Source organism: Argopecten irradians, chromosome 6 (genome assembly GCF_041381155.1).
Source record: "Argopecten irradians isolate NY chromosome 6, Ai_NY, whole genome shotgun sequence".
NCBI lineage: Eukaryota > Metazoa > Mollusca > Bivalvia > Pectinida > Pectinidae > Argopecten > Argopecten irradians.
This window is the reverse complement of record NC_091139.1, coordinates 46,338,759-46,355,609: the sequence shown is the minus strand read 5'-3', so window position 1 is coordinate 46,355,609 and position 16,851 is coordinate 46,338,759. Positions and strand designations below refer to the sequence as shown.

The 16,851-nt window shown below is 39.4% G+C and overlaps 1 protein-coding gene across 1 annotated transcript in view; it reads right to left on the bottom strand.

Moving 5' to 3' along the window:
* Nucleotides 1–1,731: 1,731 nt before the first annotated feature.
* Nucleotides 1,732–16,851, bottom strand: part of LOC138326073 (dystrophin-like) — a 29,378-nt gene continuing 14,258 nt past the window's right edge. Inside the window, exons 12-17 of the mRNA XM_069272202.1 lie at nt 14,097–14,227; nt 9,129–9,285; nt 8,772–8,854; nt 6,635–6,788; nt 5,515–6,097; nt 1,732–4,376 (exon numbers count right to left, since the gene is read on the bottom strand). Coding sequence (XP_069128303.1) covers nt 4,252–4,376; nt 5,515–6,097; nt 6,635–6,788; nt 8,772–8,854; nt 9,129–9,285; nt 14,097–14,227 — 1,233 coding nt within the window. The 3' untranslated portion in view covers nt 1,732–4,251. The remainder of the gene's footprint in view (nt 4,377–5,514; nt 6,098–6,634; nt 6,789–8,771; nt 8,855–9,128; nt 9,286–14,096; nt 14,228–16,851) is intronic.

The window sequence follows — 16,851 nt, the reverse complement described above, 5'->3', positions numbered from 1 at the left end:
CCCAAAAAGCCTAGAGACCTGATAATGGGTCTGTGACATACTGGGATAGAGGGCTACCAAGTTTGTTCAAATGAATGACCTTGACCTTCATTCAATGTCACAGGGGTCAAATAGATTAATATCTTTAAACGACCTCTTTTTAATAACCAAGAGGCAAAGGGGCCTCTAATATGCTTAGGGATGATATAAATTCTTATTTACTCTATTTGTTAAGTATGAACCTTGCATGATTACCAGATTGCAGGTGAGCGATTGGGGCCCATTGGGCCCTTGTTTTGTTTTGCTTGTGACGAATACTTTACTGTCAAACATTTCATAATCAAATACCTTGACAGTTTCTTTACAGTTTGGGCTCAACTTTTTCTATCACCCTGACCTTAATTATAACATGGGTTGACATGGGTCAGGCAACCAGCTTACACAGGATCTCCCTGACCTTAGTCATGACATGGGTCAGTCAACCAGCTTACACAGGATCACCCTGACTTTAGTCGTGACATGGGTCAGTCAACCAGCTTATACAGGATCTCCCTGACCTTAGTCATGACATGGGTCAGTCAACCAGCTTATACAGGATCTCCCTGACCTTAGACATAACATGGGTCAGTCAACCAGCTTATACAGGATCTCCCTGACCTTAGACATGACATGGGGCAGTCAACCAGCTTATACAGGATCTCCCTGACCTTAGTCATGACATGGGGCAGTCAACCAGCTTATACAGGATCTCCCTGACCTTAGACATAACATGGGTCAGTCAACCAGCTTATACAGGATCACCCTGACCTTAGACATGACATGGGTCAGTCAACCAGCTTACACAGGATCACCCTGACCTTAGACATGACATGGGTCAGTCAACCAGCTTATACAGGATCTCCCTGACCTTAGACATGACATGGGGCAGTCAACCAGCTTACACAGGATCACCCTGACCTTAGACATGATATGGGGCAGTCAACCAGCTTATACAGGATCTCCCTGACCTTAGACATGACATGGGGAAGTCAACCAGCTTACACAGGATCTCCCTGACCTTAGTCATGACATGGGGCAGTCAACTAGCTTACACAGGATCTCCCTGACCCTGAATAGGGCACATAACATGGGTCAGTCAACCAGCTTACACAGGATCACCCTGACCTTAGACATGACATGGGTCAGTCAACCAGCTTACACAGGATCTCCCTGACCTTAGTCATGACATGGATCACCTGACTTTAGTCATGACATGGGTCAGTCAACCAGCTTATACAGGATCACCCTGACCTTAGTCATGACATGGGGCAGTCAACCTAACCACCTTACACAGGATCTCCCTGACCTTAGTCATGACATGGGGCAGTCAACTAGCTTACACAGGATCACCCTGACCTTAGACATGACATGGGTCAGTCAACCAGCTTACACAGGATCTCCCTGACCTTAGTCATGACATGGGCATCACCAACTTAACAGATCTTGACCTAGTCATGACATGGGTCAGTCAACCAGCTTATACAGGATCACCTGACCTTTAGACATGAACATGGGTCAGTCAACCAGCTTACACAGGATCTCCCTGACCTTAGACATGACATGGGTCAGTCGACCAGCTTACACAGGATCTCCTTGTATAGTATTGGAGAATAATGTGTCCAGCTAGGTCTTGTATTTAAGTGATGTTAAATACGTCACAATGCATTTGTGATTAAAAATGACAAAGGAAATAATTAAAAACAAAACAAAAAAAACAATAACTTATTGCACCAAAATTTTAATGGTCCAAAAAAGAAAAAAACAGCAAAATTATAGATTGACGATTACTAAATGATTTCTGTATGTATAATTAGATCAGCCACAACATTGACAATAAACAACAACAGAATTTACAGAGACCACAACAAAAACAGAAACCAAAATCTCTGATCAGGCTGGACACTATACATCTATAAACATGCACCAGACAAAATTATTTCATTTCTTGTATAAAGCAAAGGCAAGACTGAATTTTATCCTTCAAGTACGAAGCAGCCAAACAATAGAGCGCCCAATACAATACCTAGTCATCAATAACTACAACTACTGCCTGTAGGTCCAGGGTGTAAACCCATGTCTGTCTGCTCTATAGTAAACATATTTGTAAAACAATGTGAAAATGGCAAGAGACACATGTTATGAATCACTAATTTGAATTTCAAACTTATGACTTCATTAAACTGTATATCCCAAAATTTTATTGATCAGTTAACCTTGAAGCCTTGCACAACCCTAGAGACCTGACTTCAATGAGATCATTTTTAAGAATAATCCCTGTTTGAGTGTTATATCTGGAAACTATACTGAGATGAAAATGTTTTGCACCACTGCTAATTGAAACACTAGAATTTTATACTATACAACAACAAAGGTGAGATATTGTGAAAAAAAACCAATATCTTAAATACAAATAGCTTTTGTTCAGCACCAGATCAAAATGTATGTAGTTCAGACTCTACACCTAAACACACCTTACATCGTGTGATATACACAAAACCTTTGAATACTTTAATACAAGGTTATTTTCTCTATTCCTTGTACATTGATACCTGGAAAAGACCCAGCCTGAGAGTACAGATATTACATATATTTATACAATCCATATAAAATAATTTAGATCATTTCTATACAATCACTTTGTAATATATAATAGTATATCAACAATTATATTCTATTTCAGTATTATAACAAGAACAGTTCCTCCCGAAAAATAGTAAAAATCAGTTTAAATATGATATCCTTGATGAATAGGCACTTAGAAAATCTGACTTTGTCTATATCAATATCGCTGTTTATCATAAAAAAAAAGTCAAAAATAAAATTTGCTTTTGGCCCAACATCATATTCAATGAATGCATTTATCGTTTCATGTGACAAGAATAAAGTACATGATTATGGTGATTTCTTTTCAACACAAATCTAGTAGTAGAATTACATTCTTGCAACTTACAAGCTCACAGCAATACTATTCAAGGAATATGTATTAAAGATAATGTAAAAAAGAATCAGTAATCCAAAATTATACTGCTTTCAATTCTGAACTAAATATGTATATATTTTTTCATAAAATAAGTATACAAAGATGTATATATTGGATAATTATATAACATACATATACAAGTTTCTGCTAAATTGCATATGGCAGTAATTGCATCAGGGCACTGACACAATTGAACACATTATTGGTTTTTACATAACTAAGATACAAACATATTCCTGTATTTATACCAAAATACTACAAAGTTTACCAAGTAAAAGGACATTTTGCACAAGTTAGGTTTTAGTATGTATCCTCTTAATTTGTAAATTGCACATTTCAATATCTACATCTACAGTATCAACAAACTGTTAACACACATAAGAGACTCTAGAACAGACCCAAATCCTAGTTTTGCAATGTGTCCTTTCAAAACTCAAAATTAGTACTCATCAAAATATACAAATGTATATCATATACAAATCTAATACTGTTGAAACACTCTCAACCTGAAAAAATGATTCACAATAATATGGCCAAAATTGATTTCAAAAGTATCATACAAATTACTGCAAAGACATTGCACCATTTGAGCTGATGGCCCTATAGTTTTTGGGACCTTGTAACAGACTAGCAGCACACTGAATCATCATATCTCTCTCAAAGGGACTTTGAAAAAAAATTACTTGCACATATACCGGTATATACAAAAGCGTTAAGTGTGAATGACTTCAAAAAGTGTATTAATGGTTAACATAGCAAATACATATTCACATTGACTGGGTATTTGGGGTTCTTAGGGAAGTATATTAAAGTATTTCCAGGTCAGCAATCTGAAGTTTTTGATTGATGTAAATATGGCACATGATCATAATACATTATTATCACAAGTATTAGCTTCCCAAAAAACTAAGGCGGCTACCATACAGAATTATTTACTAGGAAGCAATGATAGGAAAGCTTGACAAATTAATCTGTTCACAGTTTAAATAGCTGTTATAGTTCTTATGACATTTCATTTTTGAAGAAAATCACTGAACATTTGAAACCTCTCTAGACTTATATATTATATATATATTCTATTCAGTACATGTAGCGCCACCTTGTATGATTTCTGAGAAAAATGCCAGACAACCAGAAAAAGCATTTGGACTCTGGGTTTATCTATTGATAATTAGTACTTATAGAATGGGATGATGGCCTGGTGATGGGGAACTAGTACTGATAGAATGGGATGATAGCCTGGTGATGGGGAACTAGTACTGATAGAATGGGATGATGGCCTCACTGAACAGGTCAGACGTGGCAGTGCCCATTGTTGAGGCTGCTTGCAGCATTTCTTCATGGTCGTTCATTGTCCCAGCATTTGACATGGAGTAGGCTACAAAACAATGATACAAACCGTATTAAAATATCCTACCACTTGATTGTATAGAATATATGTAGTAACTTCTATAAAAACATATCTACAGTCAAACCTTCTTAACGCAAAGTCAAGTGCTGCAGTCCAGATACTAAATCAAAAACTGTTTGTATATAGTGAAAAGTTGACATATCATACGATGTCTAACTGTTCAAAGTATAAAATTTCAAGTTATGATGTCTAACTGTTCAAAGTATAAAATTTCAAGTTACGATGTCTAACTGTTCAAGGCGTACAATTTCAAGTTACGATGTCTAACTGTTCAAAGTATAAAATTTCAAGTTATGATGTCTAACTGTTCAAAGTATACAATTTCAAGTTATAATGTCTAACTGTTCAAGGCGTACAATTTCAAGTTACGATGTCTAACTGTTCAAGGCGTACAATTTCAAGTTACGATGTCTAACTGTTCAAGGTATACAATTTCAAGTTACGATGTCTAACTGTTCAAGGCGTACAATTTTGAGTTACGATGTCTAACTGTTCAAGGCGTACAATTTTGAGTTACGATGTCTAACTGTTCAAGGCGTATAATTTTGAGTAATGATGTCTAACTGTTCAAGGCGTACAATTTCAAGTTACGATGTCTAACTGTTCAAGGTATACAATTTCAAGTTACGATGTCTAACTGTTCAAGGTGTACAATTTTGAGTTACGATGTCTAACTGTTCAAGGCGTACAATTTTGAGTAATGATGTCTAACTGTTCAAGGCGTACAATTTTGAGTTACTATGTCTAACTGTTCAAGGCGTACAATTTTGAGTTACTATGTCTAACTGTTCAAGGTGTACAATTTCAAGTTACAATGTCTAACTGTTCAAGGCGTACAATTTTGAGTTACTATGTCTAACTGTTCAAGGCGTACAATTTTGAGTTACTATGTCTAACTGTTCAAGGCGTACAATTTTGAGTTACGATGTCTAACTGTTCAAGGCGTACAATTTTGAGTTACTATGTCTAACTGTTCAAGGCGTACAATTTTGAGTTACTATGTCTACCTATATATTTTTTAAACAACACAATACTACAAGTGATATAAATAAGAATGTGTCAAAACATACTGATCTTGTATGAAACCTGGGAGATAACTACTAACCTGAATAAGACAGGTTGCTCGGGAATATTTTGTCCACCATCTGCATTTGATCGGCATCCTCATCCTCTAGATACGCTCTGCTGTTGGCGAAGGAGGGAAGAGTGAAGTGAGAGGGACTGACATCCAAGTTATCCAGACTGTCAAAGTCGGTCCTCTCTCGCCTGTCAATATAGCTGGGGGCTCCCTCAGATGCTCGTGGTGTAAAATGACTCTCACCAGGAGACAGGTCCTGACGGAAACGTGACGAATATTCATAAGTGTAAGGGGAGGTAACACTTGTGATCTGGGGGCTGAGTGAGGGAGATGTGCTGTCATGTCTGGAGGGCAAACTATTACTGTGGGAGTTATAGCTGTGACTGTGAGGGGAAGGCTCATACATGTTACTCTCAGGTGGCGAGCTGTAACGATGGGACGAATACAGAACGCTTACTTCCTCACGTGTCATGTTGCGGCTGACGTCCTCGCGCGTCATGTTACGACTGTCTGCAAGGGGACGAGAAATCCTGCTGGTATCATAGCTAGGGCTTGGTACGTTAGTTGTCTGCAGCCCATAAGTATTCTCAAGGGACGACAGTGGCTTTTCCTGTAAATAAATCAAAGGAATACAGCTTAACAATCACAGTTACAATGGGGAAAGATGAATTTTCTGGTGCAACCTCTCATTTGTTGTCAAGTAAGTTTTATTTCATGGTTACAAATTTAGAAACATAACTGATGTTGCAGATAAAAAATGTCCTGTGGGTTACACTCAAGTACTTTTACAGTTCACATTATATCATAACTTTCTAAAACCTAAACTTTCCTAAACCTTTGGATTACTAGGCAGTAGTTGAGTTAAGGCTACATCCTCTAGTCTAGACCTGCCCAATGAGTTCCTTAAAAACCAATTATAAGTAACTTAACCACAGTTTTCCTTTAGTTCCGGAACTGAGACAATGGTACATATTCACACATTGGATTATGATGTCATAACTGTGTCATTACCCATGTACCATACAATGTCTATAACATACTTGTATCACATGGCTGAATAGATCAATCTATGATCAATTTATATACGGTATGAGGTTGAAGGACATATTTTACAAACCAATCTCACACACCACACATGCAGACCTACCTTGACAATAGTAAGACCGCTACTGTGTCTGCGGTTCTTGTCTTGTGCAGATTTAACCTTGAACTTTATCTTCTTAGCTGGGTTCTCTCCCCCTGACATGTTACTCTCTGTGTCTGACGATTCACGGACATCTTTTAATTCACGATGAAGTTGTCTACAAAAGATAATGTATACAATTCCTAAAACATCTTTTTCTAATAGACTACGCCCTTAGTTTTTCTTATAGACTATGCCCTTAGTTTTTTTCTACTAGACTATGCCCTTAGTTTTTTTCTAATAGACCATGCCCTTAATTTTTTTCTAATAGACTTTGCCCTTAATTTTTTCTAATAGACTATGCCCTTAGTTCATGCCTTAAGTTTTTTCTAATAGAGTATGCCCTTAGTTTTTTCTAACAGACTATGCCCTTAGTTTTTTTCTAATAGACTTTGCCCTTAGAGTTTTTTTCTAATAGACTTTGCCCTTAGTTTTTTTCTAATAGACTTTGCCCTTATTGTTTTATCTAATTGACTTTGTCCTCATTTTTTTCTAATAGACTATGCCCTTAGTTTTTTCTAATAGACTATGCCCTTAGTTTTTTTAAGACTATGCCCTTAGTTTTTTCTAATAAGACTATGCCCTTGGTTTTTCTAATAGACTATGCCCTTAGTTTATTTCTAATAGACTATGCCCTTAGTTTTTTCTAATAGACTATGCCCTTAGTTTTTTCTAATAGACTATGCCCTTAGTTTTTTTCTAATAGACTATGCCCTTAGTTTTTTCTAATAGACTATGCCCTTAGTTTTTTCTAATAGACTATGCCCTTAGTTTTTCTAATAGACTATGCCCTTAGTTTTTTCTAATAAGACAATGCCCTTAGTTTTTTCTAAAAAGACTATGCCCTTAGTTTTTTCTAATAGACTATGCCCTTAGTTTTTTTTCTAATAGACTATGCCCTTAGTTTTTCTAATAGACTATGCCCTTAGTTTTTCTAATAGACTATGCCCTTAGTTTTTTCTAAAAAGACCATGCCCTTGGTTTTTCTAATAGACTATGCCCTTTAGTTTTTTCTAATAGACTATGAGCCCTTAGTTTTTCTAATAGACTATGCCCTTAGTTTTTCTAATAGACTATGCCTTTAGTTTTTCTAATAGACTATGCCCTTAGTTTTTTTTCTAATAAGATGCCCTTATTTTTTTTAAAAAACATGCCCTTAGTTTTTTCTAATAGACTATGCCCTTAGTTTTTTTTCTAATAGACTATGCCCTTAGTTTTTTCTAATAGACTATGCCCTTAGTTTTTACTATGCCTTTAGTTTTAACTATGCCCTTAGTTTTTTCTAATAAGACCATGCCCTTGGTTTTTCTAATAGACTATGCCCTTAGTTTTTCTAATAGACTATGCCCTTAGTTTTTTATGCCCTTAGTTTTTCTAATAGACTATGCCCTTAGTTTTTAATAGACTATGCCCTTAGTTTTTTCTAATAAGACCATGCCCTTGTTTTTCTAATAGACTATGCCCTTAGTTTTTACTATGCCCTTAGTTTTTTCTAATAAGACCATGCCCTTGGTTTTTCTAATAGACTATGCCTTTTAGGTTTTACTATTGCCCTTAGTTTTTTCTAATAAGACCATGCCCTTGGTTTTTTCTAATAGACTATGCCCTTAGTTTTTTTATGCTTAGTTTTTCTAATAGACTATGCCCTTGGTTTTTTCTAATAGACTATGCCCTTAGTTTTTACTAATAGACTATGCCCTTAGTTTTTTCTAATAGACTTTTAGTTTTTACTATGCCTAATACACGTTTTTTTTTTTTCTAATAGACTACGTCCTTAGTTTTCTAATAGACTATGTCCTTAGTTTTTCTAATAGACTATACCCTTAGTTTTTCTAATAGACCATGCCCTTATTTTTTCTAATAGACTATGCCCTTAGTTTTTTCTAAAAGACTATGCCCTTGGTTTTTCTTATAGACTATGCTGTTATTTTTTTCTAATAAACTATACCTTAAGGTTTTTTCTAATAGACTATGTCCTTAGTTTCTAAAAGACTATGCCTTTAGTTTTTTCAAACATGAAACAATACCTATAATTTCCAATGTACCTGTCCTTATACCTCTATTAAAACATGAGCAAAACCTTTTAATCTATTTTACATACCTGTTTTCTTCCTCCAATTCTTTTATCACTCGCTCCAATTCATCTCTTTGTCTTTTCAATTCATCCACCTCAACCACGTTTTCCTGAAATGAAAAAAAATTAATTTAAATAATTTGCATTCACTGTACTTCATGTATGAATTAAGTCATATGTTCGTGTGATATTTACATACTTTACTGATATTTGTGAAAGCCCTTACATACATATATGACAATAAGTCTCTAACTTGTCGAACAAATTTCTAATTTCAGCAGCGACCCTAACATGTATGGACATCAAACAAACAGTAACCTCTAACTTGACAGAAAAGGGATGGTCCTTATAAAGGTGATATTAAGGCTCTATGCTGGCCCCTACCTTGTTGTCAGATGAGTTACTGATGTTAATTTGTGGAACTGTTCCCATCGGAGACCGAGACTGGTCCGAGTTTCGTATTTCTAGGTCTGCCAGTCGCTGTGCATTTTCTGTCAGATTTCTGTGTACGTCTGGAATCGGTGGCTCAGCTCGGACACTCCTTTATAAACCAAATTAATCAACTTTATACGCTGTAGGTTACTTAATATTTATGTGCTATCTAACCAAGGAATAAATCAATTATTTCTTTATAGCGTTAAAGTCTATAAACTTTACATTACATCCTATGAGAAAAAAAATCATGGTGTGCTAGGTTATAAAAGTTTAGGTAGTCCTAAGTACTTGAACAAAAATCATCAACCTAAAATCTGTTAACTGTTCCATGAATATGCTATTAAAAGATAGAGGATTAGTAGGGACTAAACTTTGTGAGGACACTCACTCTACACTACTTTGTATAGTTATCAGGACACTCACCAGTTATTCTGACAGTACTGGTTCTATGACATCAGTGGTAGACTGTCGGGACTCTATCCTACTTTGTATAGTTATCAGGACACTCACCAGTTATTCTGACAGTACTGGTTCTCTGACATCAGTGGTAGACTGTCGGGACTCTATCCTACTTTGTATAGTTATCAGGACACTCACCAGTTATTCTGACTGTGATCTATCCTACTTTGTATAGTTATCAGGACACTCACCAGTTATTCTGACAGTACTGGTTCTCTGACATCAGTGGTAGACTGTCGGGACTCTATCCTACTTTGTATAGTTATCAGGACACTCACCAGTTATTCTGACAGTACTGGTTCTCTGACATCAGTGGTAGACTGTCGGGACTCTATCCTACTTTGTATAGTTATCAGGACACTCACCAGTTATTCTGACAGTACTGGTTCTCTGACATCAGTGGTAGACTGTCGGGACTCTATCCTACTTTGTATAGTTATCAGGACACTCACCAGTTATTCTGACAGTACTGGTTCTCTGACATCAGTGGTAGACTGTCGGGACTCTATCCTACTTTGTATAGTTATCAGGACACTCACCAGTTATTCTGACAGTACTTGGTTCTCTGACATCAGTGGTAGACTGTCGGGACTCTATCCTACTTTGTATAGTTATCAGGACACTCACCAGTTATTCTGACAGTACTGGTTCTCTGACATCAGTGGTAGACTGTCGGGACTCTATCCTACTTTGTATAGTTATCAGGACACTCACCAGTTATTCTGACAGTACTGGTTCTCTGACATCAGTGGTAGACTGTCGGGACTCTATCCTACTTTGTATAGTTATCAGGACACTCACCCAGTTATTCTGACAGTACTGGTTCTCTGACATCAGTGGTAGACTGTCGGGACTCTATCCTACTTTGTATAGTTATCAGGACACTCACCAGTTATTCTGACAGTACTGGTTCTCTGACATCAGTGGTAGACTGTCGGGACTCTATCCTACTTTGTATAGTTATCAGGACACTCACCAGTTATTCTGACAGTACTGGTTCTCTGACATCAGTGGTAGACTGTCGGGACTCTATCCTACTTTGTATAGTTATCAGGACACTCACCAGTTATTCTGACAGTACTGGTTCTCTGACATCAGTGGTAGACTGTCGGGACTCTATCCTACTTTGTATAGTTATCAGGACACTCACCAGTTATTCTGACAGTACTGGTTCTCTGACATCAGTGGTAGACTGTCGGGACTCTATCCTACTTTGTATAGTTATCAGGACACTCACCAGTTATTCTGACAGTACTGGTTCTCTGACATCAGTGGTAGACTGTCGGGACTCTATCCTACTTTGTATAGTTATCAGGACACTCACCAGTTATTCTGACAGTACTGGTTCTCTGACATCAGTGGTAGACTGTCGGGACTCTATCCTACTTTGTATAGTTATCAGGACACTCACCAGTTATTCTGACAGTACTGGTTCTCTGACATCATTGGTAGACTGTCGGGACTCTATCCTACTTTGTATAGTTATCAAGACACTCACCAGTTATTCTGACAGTACTGGTTCTCTGACATCAGTGGTAGACTGTCGGGACTCTATCCTACTTTGTATAGTTATCAGGACACTCACCAGTTATTCTGACAGTACTGGTTCTCTGACATCAGTGGTAGACTGTCGGGACTCTATCCTACTTTGTATAGTTATCAGGACACTCACCAGTTATTCTGACAGTACTGGTTCTCTGACATCAGTGGTAGACTGTCGGGACTCTATCCTACTTTGTATAGTTATCAGGACACTCACCAGTTATTCTGACAGTACTGGTTCTCTGACATCAGTGGTAGACTGTCGGGACTCTATCCTACTTTGTATAGTTATCAGGACACTCACCAGTTATTCTGACAGTACTGGTTCTCTGACATCATTGGTAGACTGTCGGGACTCTATCCTACTTTGTATAGTTATCAGGACACTCACCAGTTATTCTGACAGTACTGGTTCTCTGACATCAGTGGTAGACTGTCGGGACTCTATCCTACTTTGTATAGTTATCAGGACACTCACCAGTTATTCTGACAGTACTGGTTCTCTGACATCATTGGTAGACTGTCGGGACTCTATCCTACTTTGTATAGTTATCAGGACACTCACCAGTTATTCTGACAGTACTGGTTCTCTGACATCAGTGGTAGACTGTCGGGACTCTATCCTACTTTGATATAGTTATCAAGACACTCACCAGTTATTCTGACAGTACTGGTTCTCTGACATCAGTGGTAGACTGTCGGGACTCTATCCTACTTTGTATAGTTATCAAGACACTCACCACTTATTCTGACAGTACTGGTTCTCTGACATCAGTGGTAGACTGTCGGGACTCTATCCTACTTTGTATAGTTATCAGGACACTCACCAGTTATTCTGACAGTACTGGTTCTCTGACATCAGTGGTAGACTGTCGGGACTCTATCCTACTTTGTATAGTTATCAGGACACTCACCAGTTATTCTGACAGTACTGGTTCTCTGACATCAGTGGTAGACTGTCGGGACTCTATCTACTTTGTATAGTTATCAGGACACTCACCAGTTATTCTGACAGTACTGGTTCTCTGACATCAGTGGTAGACTGTCGGGACTCTATCCTACTTTGTATAGTTATCAGGACACTCACCAGTTATTCTGACAGTACTGGTTCTCTGACATCAGTGGTAGACTGTCGGGACTCTATACTACTTTTTATAGTTATCAGGACACTCACCAGTTATTACTGACAGTACTGGTTCTCTGACATCAGTGGTAGACTGTCGGGACTCTACCTACTTTTTATCGTTATCAGGACACTCACCAGTTATTCTGACAGTACTGGTTCTCTGACATCAGTGGTAGACTGTCGGGACTCTATCCTACTTTGTATAGTTATCAGGACACTCACCAGTTATTCTGACAGTACTGGTTCTCTGACATCAGTGGTAGACTGTCGGGACTCTATCCTACTTTGTATAGTTATCAGGACACTCACCAGTTATTCTGACAGTACTGGTTCTCTGACATCAGTGGTAGACTGTCGGGACTCTCTATCCTACTTTGTAATAGTTATCAGGACACTCACCAGTTATTCTGACAGTACTGGTTCTCTGACATCAGTGGTAGACTGTCGGGACTCTATCCTACTTTGTATAGTTATCAGGACACTCACCAGTTATTCTGACAGTACTGGTTCTCTGACATCAGTGGTAGACTGTCGGGACTCTATCCTACTTTGTATAGTTATCAGGACACTCACCAGTTATTCTGACAGTACTGGTTCTCTGACATCAGTGGTAGACTGTCGGGACTCTATCCTACTTTGTATAGTTATCAGGACACTCACCAGTTATTCTGACAGTACTGGTTCTCTGACATCAGTGGTAGACTGTCGGGACTCTATCCTACTTTGTATAGTTATCAGGACACTCACCAGTTATTCTGACAGTACTGGTTCTCTGACATCAGTGGTAGACTGTCGGGACTCTATCCTACTTTGTATAGTTATCAGGACACTCACCAGTTATTCTGACAGTACTGGTTCTCTGACATCAGTGGTAGACTGTCGGGACTCTATCCTACTTTGTATAGTTATCAGGACACTCACCAGTTATTCTGACAGTACTGGTTCTCTGACATCAGTGGTAGACTGTCGGGACTCTATCCTACTTTGTATAGTTATCAGGACACTCACCAGTTATTCTGACAGTACTGGTTCTCTGACATCAGTGGTAGACTGTCGGGACTCTACACTACTTTGTATAGTTATCAGGACACTCACCAGTTATTCTGACAGTACTGGTTCTCTGACATCAGTGGTAGACTGCGGGACTCTATCCTACTTTGTATAGTTATCAGGACATTCACCAGTTATTCTGACAGTACTGGTTCTCTGACATCAGTGGTAGACTGTCGGGACTCTATCCTACTTTGTATAGTTATCAGGACACTCACCAGTTATTCTGACAGTACTGGTTCTCTGACATCAGTGGTAGACTGTCGGGACTCTACACTACTTTGTATAGTTATCAGGACACTCACCAGTTATTCTGACAGTACTGGTTCTCTGACATCAGTGGTAGACTGTCGGGACTCTATCCTACTTTGTATAGTTATCAGGACACTCACCAGTTATTCTGACAGTACTGGTTCTCTGACATCATTGGTAGACTGTCGGGACTCTACAATACTTTGTATAGTTATCAGGACACTCACCAGTTATTCTGACAGTACTCGTTCTCTGACATCAGTGGTAGACTGTCGGGACTCTATCCTACTTTGTATAGTTATCAGGACACTCACCAGTTATTCTGACAGTACTGGTTCTCTGACATCAGTGGTAGACTGTTGGGACTCTACACTACTTTTTATCGTTAGCAGGACACTCACCAGTTATTCTGACAGTACTGGTTCTCTGACATCAGTGGTAGACTGTCGGGACTCTATCCTACTTTGTATAGTTATCAGGACACTCACCAGTTATTCTGACAGTACTGGTTCTCTGACATCAGTGGTAGGTACTTTTGTTTAGCCTTCTGTCTGTGCTTCTTACTAACTTTGTTTCTCATCGTCTTAAAGAAAGCCTTTGTGTCTTCCTTGGAGGATGTCTGTCAAAACAATGGGCAGAGAAATTTCGACTTAAATATCAATTGAAGATGTTAATACACAAACAAGGTAGACCTATTGTTATCTCCAGTATAGTGTCTTTAAATTAACACATAATGTTCCAAACAGTACAACCACATGTATTTTCTACAGAGCAAAACACCAACTTTTTAACAATCTCGGTTAAATCTGAGATCTGGCATCAGACCATAAGTTGCATTAGACTTTTGAAAGTGCAAGCCAAATACAACTGAATTACTTCTGAATTTGACCATTCCTGTCTAAATAAAATACAAGAGGCCCAGAGGGCCTGTATCGCTCACCTGGTTTGTAATGTCAAGTCATGTTCTGAATACAGGTTCATTGTTTCTTTTCTGAAGGAATTTGAATATTTACCTCTTATTTCCCTATTGGGCCCCACCCCTCCTGCCCCCGGGGGGGTCAGAGCCAAAATTTATACAAGTTCTGTTCCCCTTCCCCCAAGGATATTTGTGGCCAAATTTGGTTACAATCCATGCAGAACTCTAGGACAAGTAGCGATTTATAGGATTTACCTCTATTTCCCCTATTGGGCCCCGCCCCTCCTGCCCCAAGAGTCAGAGCCAAAATTTATACAAGTTCTTTCCCTCTTCCCCCAAGGATGTTTGTGGCCAAATTTGGTTACAATCCATGCAGAACTCTAGGACAAGTAGCGATTTATAGGATTTACCTCTATTTCCCCTAATTGGGCCCCGCCCCTCCTGCCCCAAGAGTCAGAGCCAAAATTTATACAAGTTCTTTCCCTCTTCCCCCAAGGATGTTTGTGGCCAAATTTGGTTACAATCCATGCAGAACTCTAGGACAAGTAGCGATTTATAGGATTTACCTCTATTTCCCCTATTGGGCCCCGCCCCTCCTGCCCCCAGGGGGTCAGAGCCAAAATTTATACAAGTTCTGTTCCCCCTTCCCCCAAGGATGTTTGTGGCCAAATTTGGTTACAATCCATGCAGAACTCTAGGACAAGTAGCGATTTATAGGATTTACCTCTATTTCCACTATTGGGCCCCGCCCCTCCTGCCCCCCGGGGGTCAGAGCCAAAATTTATACAAGTTCTTTCCCCCTTCCCCCAAGGATGTTTGTGGCCAAATTTGGTTACAATCCATGCAGAACTCTAGGACAAGTAGCGATTTATAGGATTTACCTCTATTTCCACTATTGGGCCCCACCCTCCTGCCCCCGGGGGGTCAGAGCCAAAATTTATACAAGTTCTTTCCCCCTTCCCCAAAGGATGTTTGTGGCCAAATTTGGTTACAATCCATGCAGAACTCTAGGACAAGTAGCGATTTATAGGATTTACCTCTATTTCCCCTATTGGGCCCCGCCTCTCCTGCCCCCGGGGGGTCAGAGCCAAAATTTATACAAGTTCTGTTCCCCTTCCCTCAAGGCTGTTTGTGGCCAAATTTGGTTACAATCCATGCAGAACTCTAGGACAAGTAGCGTTTTATAGAATTTATCTTTATTTTCCCTATTGGGCCGCACCCCTCCTGCCCCCGGGGGGTCAGAGCCAAAATTTATACAAGTTCTTTCCCCCTTCCCCCAAGGATGTTTGTGGCCAAATTTGGTTACAATCCATGCAGAACTCTAGGACAAGTAGCGTTTTATAGGATTTACCTCTATTTCCCCTATTGGGCCCCGCCCCTCCTGCCCCCAGGGGGTCAGAGCCAAAATTTATACAAGTTCTTTCCCCCTTCCCCCAAGGATGTTTGTGGCCAAATTTGGTTACAATCCATGCAGAACTCTAGGACAAGTAGCGTTTTATAGGATTTACCTCTATTTCCCCTATTGGGCCCCGCCCCTCCTGCCCCCAGGGGGTCAGAGCCAAAATTTATACAAGTTCTGTTCCCCCTTCCCCCAAGGATGTTTGTGGCCAAATTTGGTTACAATCCATGCAGAACTCTGGGACAAGTAGCGTTTTTTAGGATTTACCTCTATTTCCCCTATTGGGCCCCGCCCCTCCTGCCCCCGGGGGTCAGAGCCAAAATTTATACAAGTTCTGTTCCCCTTCCCTCAAGGCTGTTTGTGGCCAAATTTGGTTACAATCCATGCAGAACTCTAGGACAAGTAGCGTTTTATAGAATTTACCTTTATTTCCCCTATTGGGCCCCGCCCCTCCTGCCCCCGGGGGGTCAGAGCCAAAATTTATACAAGTTCTGTTCCCCTTCCCTCAAGGATGTTTCTGGCCAAATTTGGTTACAATCCATGCAGAACTCTAGGACAAGAAGCGTTTTATAGAATTTACCTTTATTTTCCCTATTGGGCCGCGCCCCTCCTGCCCCCGGGGGGTCAGAGCCAAAATTTATACAAGTTCTTTCCCCCTTCCCCCAAGGATGTTTGTGGCCAAATTTGGTTACAATCCATGCAGAACTCTATGACTAGTAGCGATTTAAAGGAAATGTTGACGGACGGACGGACGACAGACGACGGACGCCGCACCATGACATAAGCTCGCCGGCCCTTCGGGCCAGGTGAGCTAATAAAATTTTCCATCTGGTGAGATTACATAATATTATAGTGGAATTACAGTGAAAACGCAAATAATGAACAAAGTGTTTGACTTACCTTGATACAATATTCCTGTATTGGGTTA